Raw genomic sequence first — 15,970 nt, forward strand, 5'->3', positions numbered from 1 at the left:
TTTGGGGAGGGGGAGTGGATCCTAGATCTGTACCTAGGGGAAACTTCACTGCGGAGCTTTCCTTGGTCTTAATCAATAGCTTTGGACTACCATTTTAGGAATGGAACGATGCTACATTTTTCCACCAGGTGGACTCAGCATCTCACAAAACTCTACAAAGGCAACACCCCAAGGTTGTCCCATCACTGTGGTTGAGGGTGAGCGCTGGGGCACAACATTTTGGAATGTTCAGATAGAAATAGGCTATGTAGCACAAACACGCCTCTCTGATACGTAGAATAAGGAATCACATCAGCTATATAAATGACATTTCTATCTGCAACATTCTACAACGTTTGGCAACTGAACTGTTCAAAGCATATGTCATTCATCCCATTGTGTGTGTGTTTAACAGGAAGTCCAAACTTGTAAGAAAGCGACAGAAAGCAGCTCTTTCACGATAAAATATCGGTTTTACTAGAGAAGGTTACAAAAATCATCACTATACAGGAGTCATATAACTATTTAAAACTTTAAAAAGAAAAACAATGAAACAACTACAGGGTCTACAATGTCATCAAGATACAATGGATATCTTTAAAAAAGAGTTGAGTGGGGGCAAACGCTGCCTACCATAGTTGTCAGTACAATTGACTACACATCACCTGAAAAACTGTATTAAGACACAGTCATGTCGCCTTCATGCAATAACGAGGAAACGACAACACACGCATCTTATATGAAACGGCACATGCCCTTGCCTACATCAACCTGGTGGCAAAGCACACTGTATTATATCAAACATAACACACATGGGAATATAGTCCTTTTTCAGTATTTACACGTTTGCACCCGTGGACAATACCGACATGCCTTTTCATATGAAAGTTAAAGAAATCATCGTTTCACTGGTGTGAGGAAGATAACTTGGGACTATAAGGTTCTACTTGCAAAAAGATGATTCTGAGATAATTGGCTTTACAGTTTCGAGCCCTCGTTGGGTTGAATGGGGTCAGCCATTTTTTATCTTGTATTCTTTTGAATTAGTTTGAACTTACCCCAATTCATGTTAGAGTATACTGTATGTAGGTAGAGAACATTGAACAGAACAAGGCTGTGTCACTAACTCAATTTAGACTAAAATGCAGATAACTTATAGCCCGACGCACTTGAACTACTCAGTGATCATTATTATAGAATAGGTCATGATAATCAAATGATATCTGGGGGGAAAAAAGAAAATTCATGACTTGTTATATTGTAAACATCCAAACGGCATCTGTTCATATAACAGGCCTAAAAGTATGACAGATGAGTCACTTTCATTTGGCTTGCCATTATAAAGTAATTACAAATAATGTCAAAGACAAGTTATTCATTACTTTAGCACAGGGAAAGATTCAGCTGCCTAAAACTGATAAAAAACATTGAAAACCATTTTGTACATTTTTTTTTCTTCACATTTCAAAATGTATACAATACAAGCACCACCGCCATCATGACTCTGTATTTGCTTCCTTCTCACAACATACCGTTTTAAAAGATGTCACATTACTATTATATTTAATGCAGAACAAGTAATTGGATGCTAAACATATACTCCAAAAGGAAACATTTACATATTGATAATCAAAGGTAAAATAGCATGGTAAAACATTGACCGTGCTCTCCACATTCAGGACGTGTCAGTCAATAGAACTTCCTTTGGGGCGGTCCATATATATATACAGGTGAACTTCACCCCTTTAAGGGTGGACTTGTCTTGAGGAAAGTGAATGTATGATTCCAAAAACCGGGAGGAGAAAGAAATCCACCCTTCACAGTTGTGTACAATGAACACAATGAACAAACATTGGGCCTTTTGTTATGTTCACTTCAGCTGTGGCCTTGCCTTGTAACAAGTGTGTGCTTAATCAGTGAAATGTTAGCCTGGTCCCAGAGCTATTTGCGCTGTCTTGCCAACTCCTATGGTCATTATCATGCCAAACATAGGAGCTATAAAGCACAAACAGATCTGGGACCAGGCTAGTGGAGTTTTTATTTTGGTTTAGTACCTGAGGTATGAATAATGTATCACTTACAAACAGAACAAGGCAATCTGACCTTGAGTGTTGGTTAGTCCTGTGGGTTTAGAAGCAATGCCGTTTCCAGAGAAAAACTGCCATACAGAGGGCTAGGTGGCGGTTCACTAGCATGGTCCAAGATCAGTCTGTGCTGTCTTGCCAGTCAGCAGCTGTCTGCAGTGTTAACGCATTACCTTGACCCGCAAGGGAAACATCTAGCCTGGTCCCAGATCTGATCGTGCTGTCTTGCCAACTCCTATGGTCATTGTCGTGTTATTATGACCATAGGAGTTGGCAAGACAGCACGATCAGATCTGGGACCAGGCTAGATGTTTCCCTTGCGGGTCAAGGTAATGCGTTAACACTGCAGACAGCTGCTGACAGAACTGCTGCTTTGGGCCAACAGTCACATTAGTGAATGTGTCCAATCCGGTTAGGGTACAGCACACGTTTTTCTCCTCAGGCCAAAATGAAGGATTACTTAACAGAAATTGCTGGATGTCAACAAAGGAATGGGAAAGTTAACGTAATAGTAGGACTATATTCTATGAGAGGCACCCTGAGATGCTGTGTATGTAATGTTTACATGGGTTTTGGAAGTCTACTTTACTTCTTTATATTTTTGATACAAGCATTACCATAAAAAAATCAAAAAACTAAATCAGGTAAAACGTTTGCACAGGGATAAGATAACCAAAGGAGAAAAATACCAGAAATAAGAGAAGATCAGATAAATATAATAGTAAACCTGTCATATTTTGAAGTAGTATAAAAAAAAAACATTCATACATACACATTCGCACAATATATTCATATATATAAAACACCAAAGAAACAGGACATTTTGTGGCACGCTTCCTCAGGAGTTGTGCAGACGGTGACCTTATTGTTAGGCGGTTATTCGCTGTGTTAGTGCTGTGCTGTGATTGATTCAGAGCAGTTAGGCTATGGCAGCAGGGTTGCGCTCAGTAACGGTCCAATCGAGAGCAAACAGGAAGAGGTACCACCTAACCTGAGCTCATCCAATAGGAACTTCTCATATACCTGTTCCGTTTGAAAAATGTTTGCTCCTGTTTGGACAAAGGACATGATTCAGAGTTGAGAAAAGTGTGCTCAACTCAGACCTTAGCTTAAATTGTCCATTGATGTTAATGGAAGACATGGGCTGCATTTCATTTACACAGGCAGTCCAATTCTGATATTTTATTCACTAATTGGTCTTTTGACCAATCAGATAAGCTCCGAAAAAGAGTTGATGTGAAAAGATATGATTGGTCATAGGACCAATTAGTGGGAAAAAATAACAGAATTGTGCTCCCTGTGTAAACGTAGCCAACGTGTGAAGATTTGAGTTGAGTGAACATATCTCAAGTCAGAACACCGCCCATAGTGAAGGAGACCCAGGTGTTGGTTTTACCCAGAAGGGGGTTGGAGGTTAGGTGTGAGGAAGTGTGTGAAGGGGTGGTTGGCCGGTTCTTATGAGTAAGATGAGTTGAGACCCTCCTTGGAGCCACCTTCCTCCACGTCGTCGTCCTTTGTCTTGATGTCCTGGTACTCGTTCTGGTTGCAGGAGCTCCTCAGGTAGGCCCAGTTTGCCGACAGGATCATCAGATAGTGGATCTGTGTGGGGAGGGGGGGCACAGAGAGGAGAGAGGAGGGGAGAACAGAAATAGGGAGGGAGGGAGTGAGGGAAAGGAAAGTGCACAGGGTGGTGGCTAGTGAGAGGGTTAGTTAGCCAAAGCGAACTATATAAGTAGAAGATACATATCATGTTGACCAGTCTACCAGATGTCAAATGAGACATATTAGCATTGCTACTGTACAATGTCTATTTTTTGGTTAGGTTGGGTGGGTTAGTATTACTAAATGACAAAACACCAAGTCAGTGGGGATTAATTTTCTCCAAACAGTCACTATCCTAAAAAGAGAGGACAATGGTCTTGGTTTTCCTTCACATTTTATGTTTATTTTGCATAAACTAAAAAGGCACAACGTCTTTCATAACAAATATCACAAAAAGAGACTAGCCTAAACAGGCTAAAAAAGACTAACTTCAAGCTATACAATTGGAATTTGGCGGAAAGATATTGAAGTCTCATTGAAAAGAAAACTATATCCTTCGATTAGAATAACTACAGAATATTGTAGTAATCTGAAGCTAGATTACAGCAACACAAATATTCCCTTCTTCTTACACTGGCGTTGTCCCTTTGTATTGATAATCTATCCGTCCTCAATGCTCTGTGCCTGCTCTACTTGAATGAACGGGTCAGCCTAGCCATAGCCTTGACTGGTGGTCCCACATGGTACTGTACTCCTACTGTACTGGATCAGTACTTATCCTGTCTGGAGAGAGAATGTGAGGGACCTCAGCCATGTTTGCTAATCATGCACTCACTAGTCCCTCAGTGTGGTTCAAAAGGCGTGTGTGGCAATAGGCTTGGACGCAAAGGCACATAGATCTATCTGTATTACGTTATTAACAGTCGCACACATTTTCTATACGTGCTGCAGTACATACTCTCCTCCCCACCCTCTCGCTCTTTCTTTCTCTTCATCTTTCTTTCTTTAACTATCTTTCTTTTTTTTTTGCTCTCTCACTTTCTATCATTTCTCTCTCTTCTCACATTCTCGCGCTCTCTAATACGGCTCGGAGAACTTTGCAGAGCGGCGGTTGCCGTGGCTCATAAACTTGAGAACAGCGTAGTTATACGTGGTGGCCATCACGTAGATCAGCTGGGAGGGAGAGATGAGAAGACAGACTGGGGTGAGAAACAAAGTCAATGACCAGGAGGCCTTTGGGAGGCCAGTGCTGTTCTTGGGTGGCATCTGGCTAGATTGTGCAGTACTGTACCTTCATATTGCATGGATCTACATCTACAAACAAAGTTAGACTGCCACAGCGCACACAATTTCAGATGGCCGTCTATGTGCTGAATCTTCTCACACGCACTAATGAGCAATCCAAGTTTGGTAGAGTAGCTGAAAGACCTTATTAAGCCCTGTTGCCTCAGTGGAGAGCATGGCCTCATGACCCCATTACGGAGTTCAACTAGCCATCACATAATGACAACCACACCGATGGGATAAAACAACTTAATTATTTGCAAAAAAATGTTTATGTACAAATCATTAGCTCCACCTATGAAGACATGCAGTTCTTGTTCTATCATCTCTGGTACAAAATACTGTATAGTCAGAGTCTTGTGAGGCATTCCTCTTTAATGTGTGTTAGGCCAGATGAAAGAGCTCCTGGCTATGTCAGTGTGTGTCCAGCCAGAAGCTATAGGGCAGACTTACACCCTCAGGAAAACTGAGTCAGAGCCATGAAGCAGGGAGGAGGGATTACCATGGCAACAGATCAGTGTACCATGGCAACGCATGCAAATTATTCAAACATGGGGAATTCGGGATATAGGGCATCCAAAGCTTACCAATGCAATGAGGGTGGCACCTGCCCCAGCACACGCAACAATGTACAGGTGGAAAGACAGGTAGAACTGGAAAACATGGAGACCGATCTCTGGTTAGTGATGATACTTTGATTGCCACTCATAAAATATGTCCTTTCCACAATCAGCCTCTGTATAATTACAATACAGTGATGAAGAATGTTCTATTTTTGCGCTTTTGACAAATGTATAAAACATGTGTTTAAATTATTATTTTTTTTTTAAAGTAGTGAATAGGAAGGTTTATATGATATTCCTATAATATGAGGTACATGAAGGTTCATATGATGTGCATAAAGATTTACAGGAGGAGGGGGTTGCCGTTCTCACCTCGCTGGTGCTACAGATGTCTCCTAGTGTAGATCCGCAGGCTTTGCCGGGTGTCGCATTCCATGGAATAATACCTAGACAATCAGGAACAAGAGATATCGGTTAGGACCAACAGACAGGCCCTATTCAGCGCAGAGTGATCAATCACTTCACTTGTACAACATTTGTTGGAAAAAACAGTTGAGTTGACCTCATGTGATAGTAAATGTTAACTGTTTATACCATCTGCCATTTAAGTGGACAGATGGTGATGGCGCACTGCTTCAGGGTGATGGTAATAGTTATAAACATGACATAGATATCGATGCCGTAAATGACTTAAACACCCTATAGATATTGACATGTAAAGGCTAAGTGTTATCAGCACCCGTAGCGAAGGCATAATGTTAATAGGATACATCCACTTGGCAGTGGTAGGATGTATGTCACACATTAGGCCCTTATGCAGGGCTATATCGGGATGTGACAAATCTATACATGGGCGTGTTCTGCTGGATGCTATAGGCAGAACTCCATACTCCAACCAGGTTGAAATGTTACTACACGGACCAGTGTGTGTGTTACTGAGTGACACTCACCGTACTGCCTGACGTCCACACAGATGGAGTCGGGATCGGTGATGTTGGCCATGGGGGACTTCATGGCAGCACAGGTAGTCCACATGTTGTAGAAGAGGAAGACGGGAATGGCTGAGAAGCCAAAGATCCCCAGGAAGGCCAGGCCCAGGATATACGTAAGGAACACAAACTGATGAAGAGGGAGAGGAGCTAGTGACATAATCTCCCTCGTTGTAATCCCCATCGTTGTCGTCATCATCATCATATAAGCATTTTGCAACACCCACAATAACATCTGCTAAAAATGTGTACGTGACCAATGCAATTTGATCATCATCGTCAGTTATCATCATCATCCTCGTCATCGTCATCATCATCATCATCATCCTCGTTGTCTTGATCATCATCAACCTTGACATTGAAATCTACTGCTATGCCTAACATAACACTGTACTATGTATAAGTATCCATCAGTACGACATCACCTAATGACAGAGGATATTTATAACCAAGCTCGTCATCATATTCATCACCATATCGTCATCCACATTTCCCTGATACATGACACAATACTGGTTAGAAGGGTGGGAAGATAAAAAAAGTTTCATCCGACGTTAGCTTGACGACACTCAGGAGGATACCACCGTCCTCATATAGCAGCCTTAAAGGCTGATGTTACTGAACATCTGCAGCGATTACACTCATCAGGCTAGAGAGTACAAACTGTGCCAGTTACCCTCCGGGGTGTGTGTGTACAGCTGTATGTGTGTAAACGCATGCACGTCATGAACGTCATGTGTGCGGTTGTACGTGTGTGCGCATGTATGCATGCACGTGACTGTACGTGTGTGTGTATGTATTCATGAGTGCAACGTGTGTGTTCATGTCTCACCGTGGCTGTGATGCAGCGGCCACACACGGTGGTCTTGAACTGGCTCTGCAGCTCCTTCTTGACGGCGCTGGTGGTGTAGAAGCCCTCAGCCAGCAGGATGATCCCATAAACAAAGAAGAAGGAGGCGATGCCGTAGATGACGTACTGCATGGTCTGGATCCTGCTCGGACGGATACAGTAAACAATGTGAAGACAGGCACATTCATATTGAATAACCTGGACAAGACTTGTTCAAAGACATATACCTTAACAAATGGTAAAGGTTGACATATAGGTAAAGACATATAGGAGATACAACACACACAACACACAACTTACACGATGGTGAGGGTGGCGTGGTCAGTGGTGATCTGAGAGAAGTGATTCTCCAGCATGGTCAGTGTGCCGGTCAGCGCCACGTGACCACACCCGCAGAACAGAGCCACGCCCGAGAAACAGAGGATGGTGGCCACCAGCGAGGCGTAGGGCACGCCGCCCAGACACTTGATGCAGCATTCGAAGCAACCTGCAGGGGGAGACAGAGAGCACCTTGCTTAGCTACACAGTTGGTCAATGTTTTTTGTTGTTGAGCTACATTAGCCTATAACTTGCTACATTATAATGTAGGCATACGTTGGAACTATACTATGTATGTTTTATGTCCTGGAGAGCAACCGTCACTGCTTAATTAATCATGAATTAGTGAATTCATAAATGCTTAATGTGATACGATTTAGCTGCCCATGTCATATTTGACTGAGAAAGGGATTCACTGTATACTGTAGCCTGAAAGCCTTGAGAATACGCATTCCTGCTAACCTGTGTGGAGTAAACAATGCTTTGACAGAAACAACCAAGTCACATTTACAGTAAAGTTGACAGATACAGTAGTGTCACTGTCTCCAACCAAGAGCCACAACATGTACTTCATTCATCTTACCATATCGGAACCATTTTCACTTCATCATTGCAACTTTACCAGTTAGAATTGACACGCTCTGGCACCCAGGAGTGTTAAATATTACATGTGCTCCGTAGTACAAGCTCCTATCTTCCAATCTACTCCCCCCAAAAGATCCCTTTCCTTTGACTTCATAGAGAAACATACACAAAGCACTTTTAACCAATGGCATGAATAATGCACCGTCTAATTCTAAATGAATCCCTTTTAACCAATGGCATGAATAATGCACCGTCTAATTCTAAATGAATCCCTTTTAACCAATGGCATGAATAATGCACCGTCTAATTCTAAATGAATCCCTTTTAACCAATGGCATGAATAATGCACCGTCTAATTCTTAATGAATCCCTTTTAACCAATGGCATGAATAATGCACCGTCTAATTCTAAATGAATCCCTTTTAACCAATGGCATGAATAATGCACCGTCTAATTCTAAATGAATCCCTTTTAACCAATGGCATGAATAATGCACCGTCTAATTCTAAATGAATCCCTTTTAACCAATGGCATGAATAATGCACCGTCTAATTCTAAATGAATCCCTTTTAACCAATGGCATGAATAATGCACCGTCTAATTCTAAATGAATCCCTTTTAACCAATGGCATGAATAATGCACCGTCTAATTCTAAATGAATCCCTTTTAACCAATGGCATGAATAATGCACCGTCTAATTCTAAATGAATCCCTTTTAACCAATGGCATGAATAATGCACCGTCTAATTCTAAATGAATCCCTTTTAACCAATGGCATGAATAATGCACCGTCTAATTCTAAATGAATCCCTTTTAACCAATGGCATGAATAATGCACCGTCTAATTCTAAATGAATCCCTTTTAACCAATGGCATGAATAATGCACCGTCTAATTCTAAATGAATCCCTTTTAACCAATGGCATAAATAATGCACCGTCTAATTCTAAATGAATCCCTTTTAACCAATGGCATGAATAATGCACCGTCTAATTCTAAATTAATCCCTTTTAACCAATGGCATGAATAATGCACCGTCTAATTCTAAATGAATCCCTTTTAACCAATGGCATGAATAATGCACCGTCTAATTCTAAATGAATCCCTTTTAACCAATGGCATGAATAATGCACCGTCTAATTCTAAATGAATCCCTTTTAACCAATGGCATGAATAATGCACCGTCTAATTCTAAATGAATCCCTTTTAACCAATGGCATGAATAATGCACCGTCTAATTCTAAATGAATCCCTTTTAACCAATGGCATGAATAATGCACCGTCTAATTCTAAATGAATCCCTTTTAACCAATGGCATGAATAATGCACCGTCTAATTCTAAATGAATCCCTTTTAACCAATGGCATGAATAATGCACCGTCTAATTCTAAATGAATCCCTTTTGACCAATGGCATGAATAATGCACTGTCTAATTCTAAATGAATCCCTTTTAACCAATGGCATAAATAATGCACCGTCTAATTCTAAATAAATTATTGCTACTTATTGTCAGAGCAGTGGTTTCTGGGCCACAGGCAAACAGACCTGGGCTGTGTTCATTCGGCACCAAACGGAAGAAAACAGACAAACAGGGAGGAACTACCTGAACTTGTTTTCATTTTCAGCTTGTTTTCGTTTTCCTTTGCAACGCGTTTTCCTATGGTGTGCCCTAATGAATACCACCCAGATGTGTGGAACTGCTGATAGCTCAAATCCTCCCCAAGATCTCCTATTGGATGTTCATAGAACGTATACAGAACCAATGCTAACCAGTGGTAGCAACACGAGATTCTATCATTAACCTTTGACTTCACATATTGCTAGATTAGATCCCTGACCAGTCCTCTGTGCACAGCACCTAGTCATACCATCTAATGGACACTACTAGTTCAACAAAGGCAGGATGAGAGAGTTATGAGGGTTATGCTATATTAAATGATACTGTGTCATATGGTGAGTCAACGGTACAATGCTTTGCCTACGGCAGCTACAAAACCAAAACTCTACAGTGTAACCATGACTTCTATCTTAAATCTGACGTCACATTGGCAGTGCACAGTGATAAGCTCACAAAGAGTTACGGGCAGGGTTGTAATGAAGGACCATTGTGGGAGGCAGTGGAGCGGGTTTGGCAGTGCTATGGTTGCTGGTACCTCGGAGAAGGTGGCAACAGCAGTGTTGTTAGAGGGGAAAAGAGAGAACGAAGGAACCAAAAATGAGAAGAAAAAAAAACATTGCACTGAAGACAAGTGTTCAGGCTTATGTAACTACACATTATAAATAGCTCTGCATTGCAAACGTGGGAAGTTACTCTGGGATGATTTTGCACTCCCTTACATGTGCCACTGTTTCCATGACAACCTGCTCCAATTGGCATCTCTCACACTAATTACAGACCAGCAAATTTCTTCAGGAGTGTTATGGCTCTTTCTGTTACAATTATTCCTCCAAATAAACAAATCAATTGTGATTTTATATTTTAAATTTTGGAGAATGTACCCATAGTTTATTTTTTAAATTCAATTTATGAGGCTGAAATGAATGTCGGGACAGACCCCGGCTGAAAAGAAGGGGCCTATAGGCTATTTCTATAGTGACGGGTGACCGTTTCTATAGTGACGGGTGACAGAGTTGACTGTTAATGACATCCACATGCCAACATCAATGGAATCCCATAATATCCGGCAAAGCATTTAGTCGCCCTCATTAGTGTTGCTTCCAACTGACGATTCACAGGACTATGGACTACAACGTCAACTGGATATGAACAGCTTGTTACAGGCATTGAGATAAGAGTGCTACAGAATCTTGTCTGCATGCTATGCCTAATGGTAATACTTCCAGACAGCACTAAGGTTGGCTTATCCAGAAAATACAAAGGGTTAAACCTAGCAGGCAGCTGCTGCTGAGGGAGAAGCTGAAACTCAAAGATGAGGCGTTAGTTGGTTGCATAGTACGAAGACGGAGAAAGCGTTGCGTAACGGATCTCTATCCCATTAATGTTAATGAAGTACCAAGGCAAGGAATGGATGGATGCGAATGGGGCACTAACTACCCTACCATCTCAGCAGAGAAACTGGCTAAACGACCAGAACTCAAAGCGGGTTTGTCGACATTGGACAAACAGGTCGGGCCCCCCCTGAGTCTTGTGCCCCCTTGTCAAATGGAATCTTCCACTACTACTCCACTTCCTGCTTTAAACGAGGGGCCTCATCCGGGGCTAGGCTGCTTGTGGCGATGCCAGCTGAGCTGAGCGTTTATCATCACAGTTAAAGTGCACTAATGGGAAACAGCAAGGCATGAGCGGACGGCCGCGGCGGAGCAGAATGGAAATCGATGGGCTATTCATTAGAGGAGAATTTAGGTGACAGAGCGAGGTCGAATCCATCTCTCTCACTCTGCCCTGCTCTCTCTGGGGCAAAATATGAGAACTACAGGGCCCCAGTAGAGCTGGCACAAAGCTATATGGACATATAGACACAAGGCTATATGTCTGTATGCCCAGTAGAAATATAGACAGAGGCCTCAGACCAGACACAAGGCTATATATCTATATGCCCAGTAGATCTAAGGACAGAGGCCTCATACCAGACACAAGGCTATATATCTATATGCCCAGTAGATCTAAGGACAGAGGCCTCATACCAGACACAAGGCTATATATCTATATGCCCAGTAGATCTAAGGACAGAGGCCTCATACCAGACACAAGTCTGTCTAGTTCTCCACCTTCAATGATGTTGTTTGGGTGGAATCTGACACTATAATAAAACCAACCTTAAACCCATTCAGAATGACAGAGTATGAAATATTATGGGTATATTTACAATTATAAACTGGATGGTTCGAGGCATGAATGCTGATTGGGATAGCGAATGGGGCAGAGAGAGAGAAAGCAAGATGGAGAGAGAAAAACAGATAGAGAGAGAGGAAGCAAATGGCAGAGAGAGAGAGAACATGTAAGATGAAGTGAGAACGAGAGAGAGAGTAAGCAAAGAGCATTTTTTGGCCCGGGGGCCAGTGAATAGTGGTTGCCATGGCAGCATGTTACCCACGACCCAGTTGAGCAGGGCCTGAAGCTAGCTGACTACATCCCTCCGCGGCTCCTTGCTTTCCTTCCCACGCGTAGACAGCAAAAGGACGTGAACTCCCCCTCGGGGTTCAGAGTAGAGGGTTCAGGGATGAGGACATGACTCTCAACCTCAACCTGGTCTGACCACGTTTCAAGCAAAGTGAGACTGAACAGGTAGAGGAGAATGTGCGTGGTCCAAAAGTGGTCTGAGCACTCTTGTCAGCCGGTCCCAATTCACTCTCTTCCCCTTTCCTTTGGCACTTCAATGCAGATCTGTAAGATGGAAGCAATATATGCTTATACCTATCCAGACCCTTCAGATCTGCAAACATCAAACAGTTAAGGACGGTGAGGGAGCGTAATGGGACCAGCTGTGAGAGTACACTAAAGCTGTTGTGACTGCGTTTAGAGTGACAACAGACAGAGAGAATTGTGGCTGTGTGACTACACCTACATCCATTATTCAGTAGCCAGGTGATTGGTTTTGGTTTTATCCCTTTTGGAAAATGGGCCATCCCCAGCCAGAGGAAACACCACTTTAACGTTCATATGTTAATGGGTAAAAAAACGAAAGTCCTGCAAAAGGACATATCTATTTAAAATAGCTACTGTACTTGATACTTTTCCGAAGGCTTTTCCTCCTCCAAATTATGAGTCACATTATGACACGACTAAATATTATGAGACGTTACAGTGACACAGCAAATGTACAACATATTTTTCAACTCTACATTGACTAGTTTTAGCGTCTAATAAAGTCGGTTCTCTTGCCTCAGGATCTATTCCAGTTTAGAAGCTCCGTATTCATTACAGGACAGCTTCCACTTGCATTGCATTGTGGGAAGATTCCTAACAGAGATCTGTGGATCACGAAGAGAGACACATCTCCTCTCTACAGCAGGGGGAAAAATGTCCGCTTCAATGAGGCGTTGATGAAAGAGAAACCCCATCTGTTTAAAAAGTGAACAGGCTTGGGATAGAAAACAGGTACACGACACATGTCATGATTTGAGATTATTAGAATTTTGGTAAATTATGACTAATACTTTCAGCATGTTCTGATATTTTAGACTACTCTGTGTTTCTCATGTATGTTATATCCTTATTCTACAACTGCCAGTCACAATAACATAGACCAAATAAATATTGTGAAATCCAACGGTTTTAGCGACACGTGACAGCATGTTTCGGGCTATTTCTGTCGGATATCAAAGGACGGTACAGTTAGAGGATCACATGTGAAAAGTGACCTTCATCAAACTTCTGCCATATCCATTGAACCTTTCCCTCTGAACCTACTAAACTGGTCTACATCCTATAGCCAAGTTTTACCCTGGTCCAGCATTAATATGAAGGACACCGGGCAACAAGGTCAGTATCTGCTCACGCATAATTAAGTGTACAGCTTTTAAATCCCCCCTCAGCACTTGTCTACTACACTCCTATAATTTGATCAATCCTTCACCCCAGCAGTGATCCCTAACCGTGTGGACTTACTGTAACCTTCACTCTTTAGCTGTCTGTCTTCCTGCCTGACTCCCTGCCTGCCTGTCCACCCCCATCAGCCAGTGTACTGGTATGGGAAATCTGGGATAAACCTAGCCAGCTGTGCAGGGGACTCCCATCATATACTTATGCACACAGAGAACTAGCTCTATTCAGTCAGGCACATATACATGACATACAGTGTACATCATGTACAATATTGCTAGCTTGCACATTAAGTTTATTGGAAGTTGTGGGAATGTACATTTTTGGTTTCCCATTGATTCTGGGAACAAAGCCATACGTTTCCTGGCCGGTAAAGCTGAGAACATTCAGTCTATTCTGGGAACATACATTTTTACATTACAGGGAGGTTGAGAACATTTGACTATTGTTACCTGAATGTTGTATTAATTAATTTGCTTAGGCATTAATCATGCAAACACATTTATTGTTTATTGTGGCACGGCATCAGTGAGATTTGCGCCACCAGGATGGAGCTAGCATGCCATGTTATTTTTTTTTAACTCAAAGCTGTTCATTTTAGTATATTCAAACAGACCCCATTTCAAAGGAAACATGCACTCATTAAGATCAGATGTGGCCAATTAGTGGGTGCGGCCAACACACCTGAAAATACTTAATAAGACAGAGGATAGAGAGAGTTTTGTAGAGGCTGAGAATAGAATGTTCATATTTGTTTTATAATATTCTTTGAACGTTACTAGCATTTTCTTGCGGTTTTTATGGAACGTTTTCCTAATGTTCTGAGAACATAGCTTTAAGTAGAACCATGAGGAAACCTGCAGAAAATGTTATGCTAAAGTACAAAAAGTCACACTAAAAAACATTGTTTCTTAGCGTTCTTGGAACAATTTGAGAACGTTACTTTAAATAGAACCCTGAGGAAACCTGCAGGAAACGTTAGACTGGTATTCTCACCTAAGAAACACATGGTTCTTAGAACATTATGTGCTAGCTGGGTATCCTGCACCATTCCCAGAACATTATGGGAAGGTTGTATGCAAAATAACCATAGGACAACCAATCTCTCGCCAAGCTCTAAGAAACATATGGTTCTCAGAATGTTATGTGATAGCTGGGGAATCACGTAAACACACACACAAGCAACACTGAACCATGCATGAGAGCACAAGCAGTTCTGGACAACTGTGTGATCACACTCTCCGTAGCTGATCACAAGATCGCAGGGCCAGATGTATTGGAGCAAGTGTCTTCTCTGATATTACCAACTTTGCCTGTCCCAGTCTGTTATACCCACATGTTTCAAGCAAACCACCATCGTCCCTGTGCTCAAGAAAGCCAAGTGACAAATGCCTCTCCCGAATGTCAATATGCCTAGTAATTCTTGTCTTATTTCACTGTAGAGCCTCCAGACCTGCTCAATATGCCTTAGCTCGCCCTTATACCCCCCCCACCCACACACATGCTGTGACCACACCTGGTATAAATGGTGTCTCTAGAGACAAAACCTCTCTCATCGTCACTCAATGCCTAGGCTTACCTCCATTGTACTCACATCCTACCATACCCTTGTCTGTATATTATGCCTTGAATCTATTCTTCCGCGCCCAGAAACCTGCTCCTTTTACTCTCTGTTCTGAACATGCTAGACGGACAGTTCTTATAGCCTTTAGCCGTACTCTTATCCTACTCCGCCTCGGTTCCTCTGGTGATGTAGAGGTTAACCCAGGCCCTGCAACACCCAGCATCACTCCCATTCCCCAGGCGCTCTCATTTGTTGACTTCTGCAACCGTAAAAGCATTGGTTTCATGCATGTTAACATTAGAAGCCTCCTCCCTAAGTTTATTTTATTCACTGCTTTAGCACACTCCACCAACCCGGATGTCCTAGCCATGTCTGAATCCTGGCTAAGAAGGCAGCCAAAAAGTCCTGAAATTTCTATTCCTAACTATAACATTTTCAGACAAGATAGAACTGCCAAAGGGGGCAGAGTTGCAATCTACTGCAGAGATAGACATGGATAGTATGACAGAACTATGCAGGCTGTGCCCAAACAATTCAAGCTTCTACTTTTAAAAATCCACCTTTCCAGAAACAAGTATCTCACCGTTGCCGCTTGTTATAGACCCCCTCAGCCCCCACTTGTGCCCTGGACACCATATGTGAATTGATCGCCCCCCATCTATCTTCAGTGTTAGGTGACCTAAACTGGGACATGCTTAACACCCCGTC

At 42.2% G+C, this 15,970-nt stretch overlaps 1 protein-coding gene across 3 annotated transcripts in view; it reads right to left on the reverse strand.

Moving 5' to 3' along the window:
* Positions 1 to 432: 432 nt before the first annotated feature.
* Positions 433 to 15,970, reverse strand: part of LOC118372285 (neuronal membrane glycoprotein M6-b-like) — a 39,501-nt gene continuing 23,963 nt past the window's right edge. For 2 of the 3 annotated variants that reach the window (XM_035758121.2, XM_035758119.2), the window contains exons 2-7: positions 7,592 to 7,778; positions 7,274 to 7,433; positions 6,403 to 6,571; positions 5,825 to 5,898; positions 5,477 to 5,542; positions 433 to 3,662 (exon numbers count right to left, since the gene is read on the reverse strand). In XM_035758121.2, the coding sequence (XP_035614014.1) occupies positions 3,519 to 3,662; positions 5,477 to 5,542; positions 5,825 to 5,898; positions 6,403 to 6,571; positions 7,274 to 7,433; positions 7,592 to 7,778 (800 nt within the window). In that variant the 3' untranslated portion in view covers positions 433 to 3,518. Of the gene's footprint in view, positions 3,663 to 3,753; positions 4,779 to 5,476; positions 5,543 to 5,824; positions 5,899 to 6,402; positions 6,572 to 7,273; positions 7,434 to 7,591; positions 7,779 to 15,970 lie in introns of those variants that run through there. The other variant, XM_035758120.2, reaches the window with a different exon arrangement.

This window comes from Oncorhynchus keta, chromosome 37 (genome assembly GCF_023373465.1).
Source record: "Oncorhynchus keta strain PuntledgeMale-10-30-2019 chromosome 37, Oket_V2, whole genome shotgun sequence".
Lineage (NCBI taxonomy): Eukaryota > Metazoa > Chordata > Actinopteri > Salmoniformes > Salmonidae > Oncorhynchus > Oncorhynchus keta.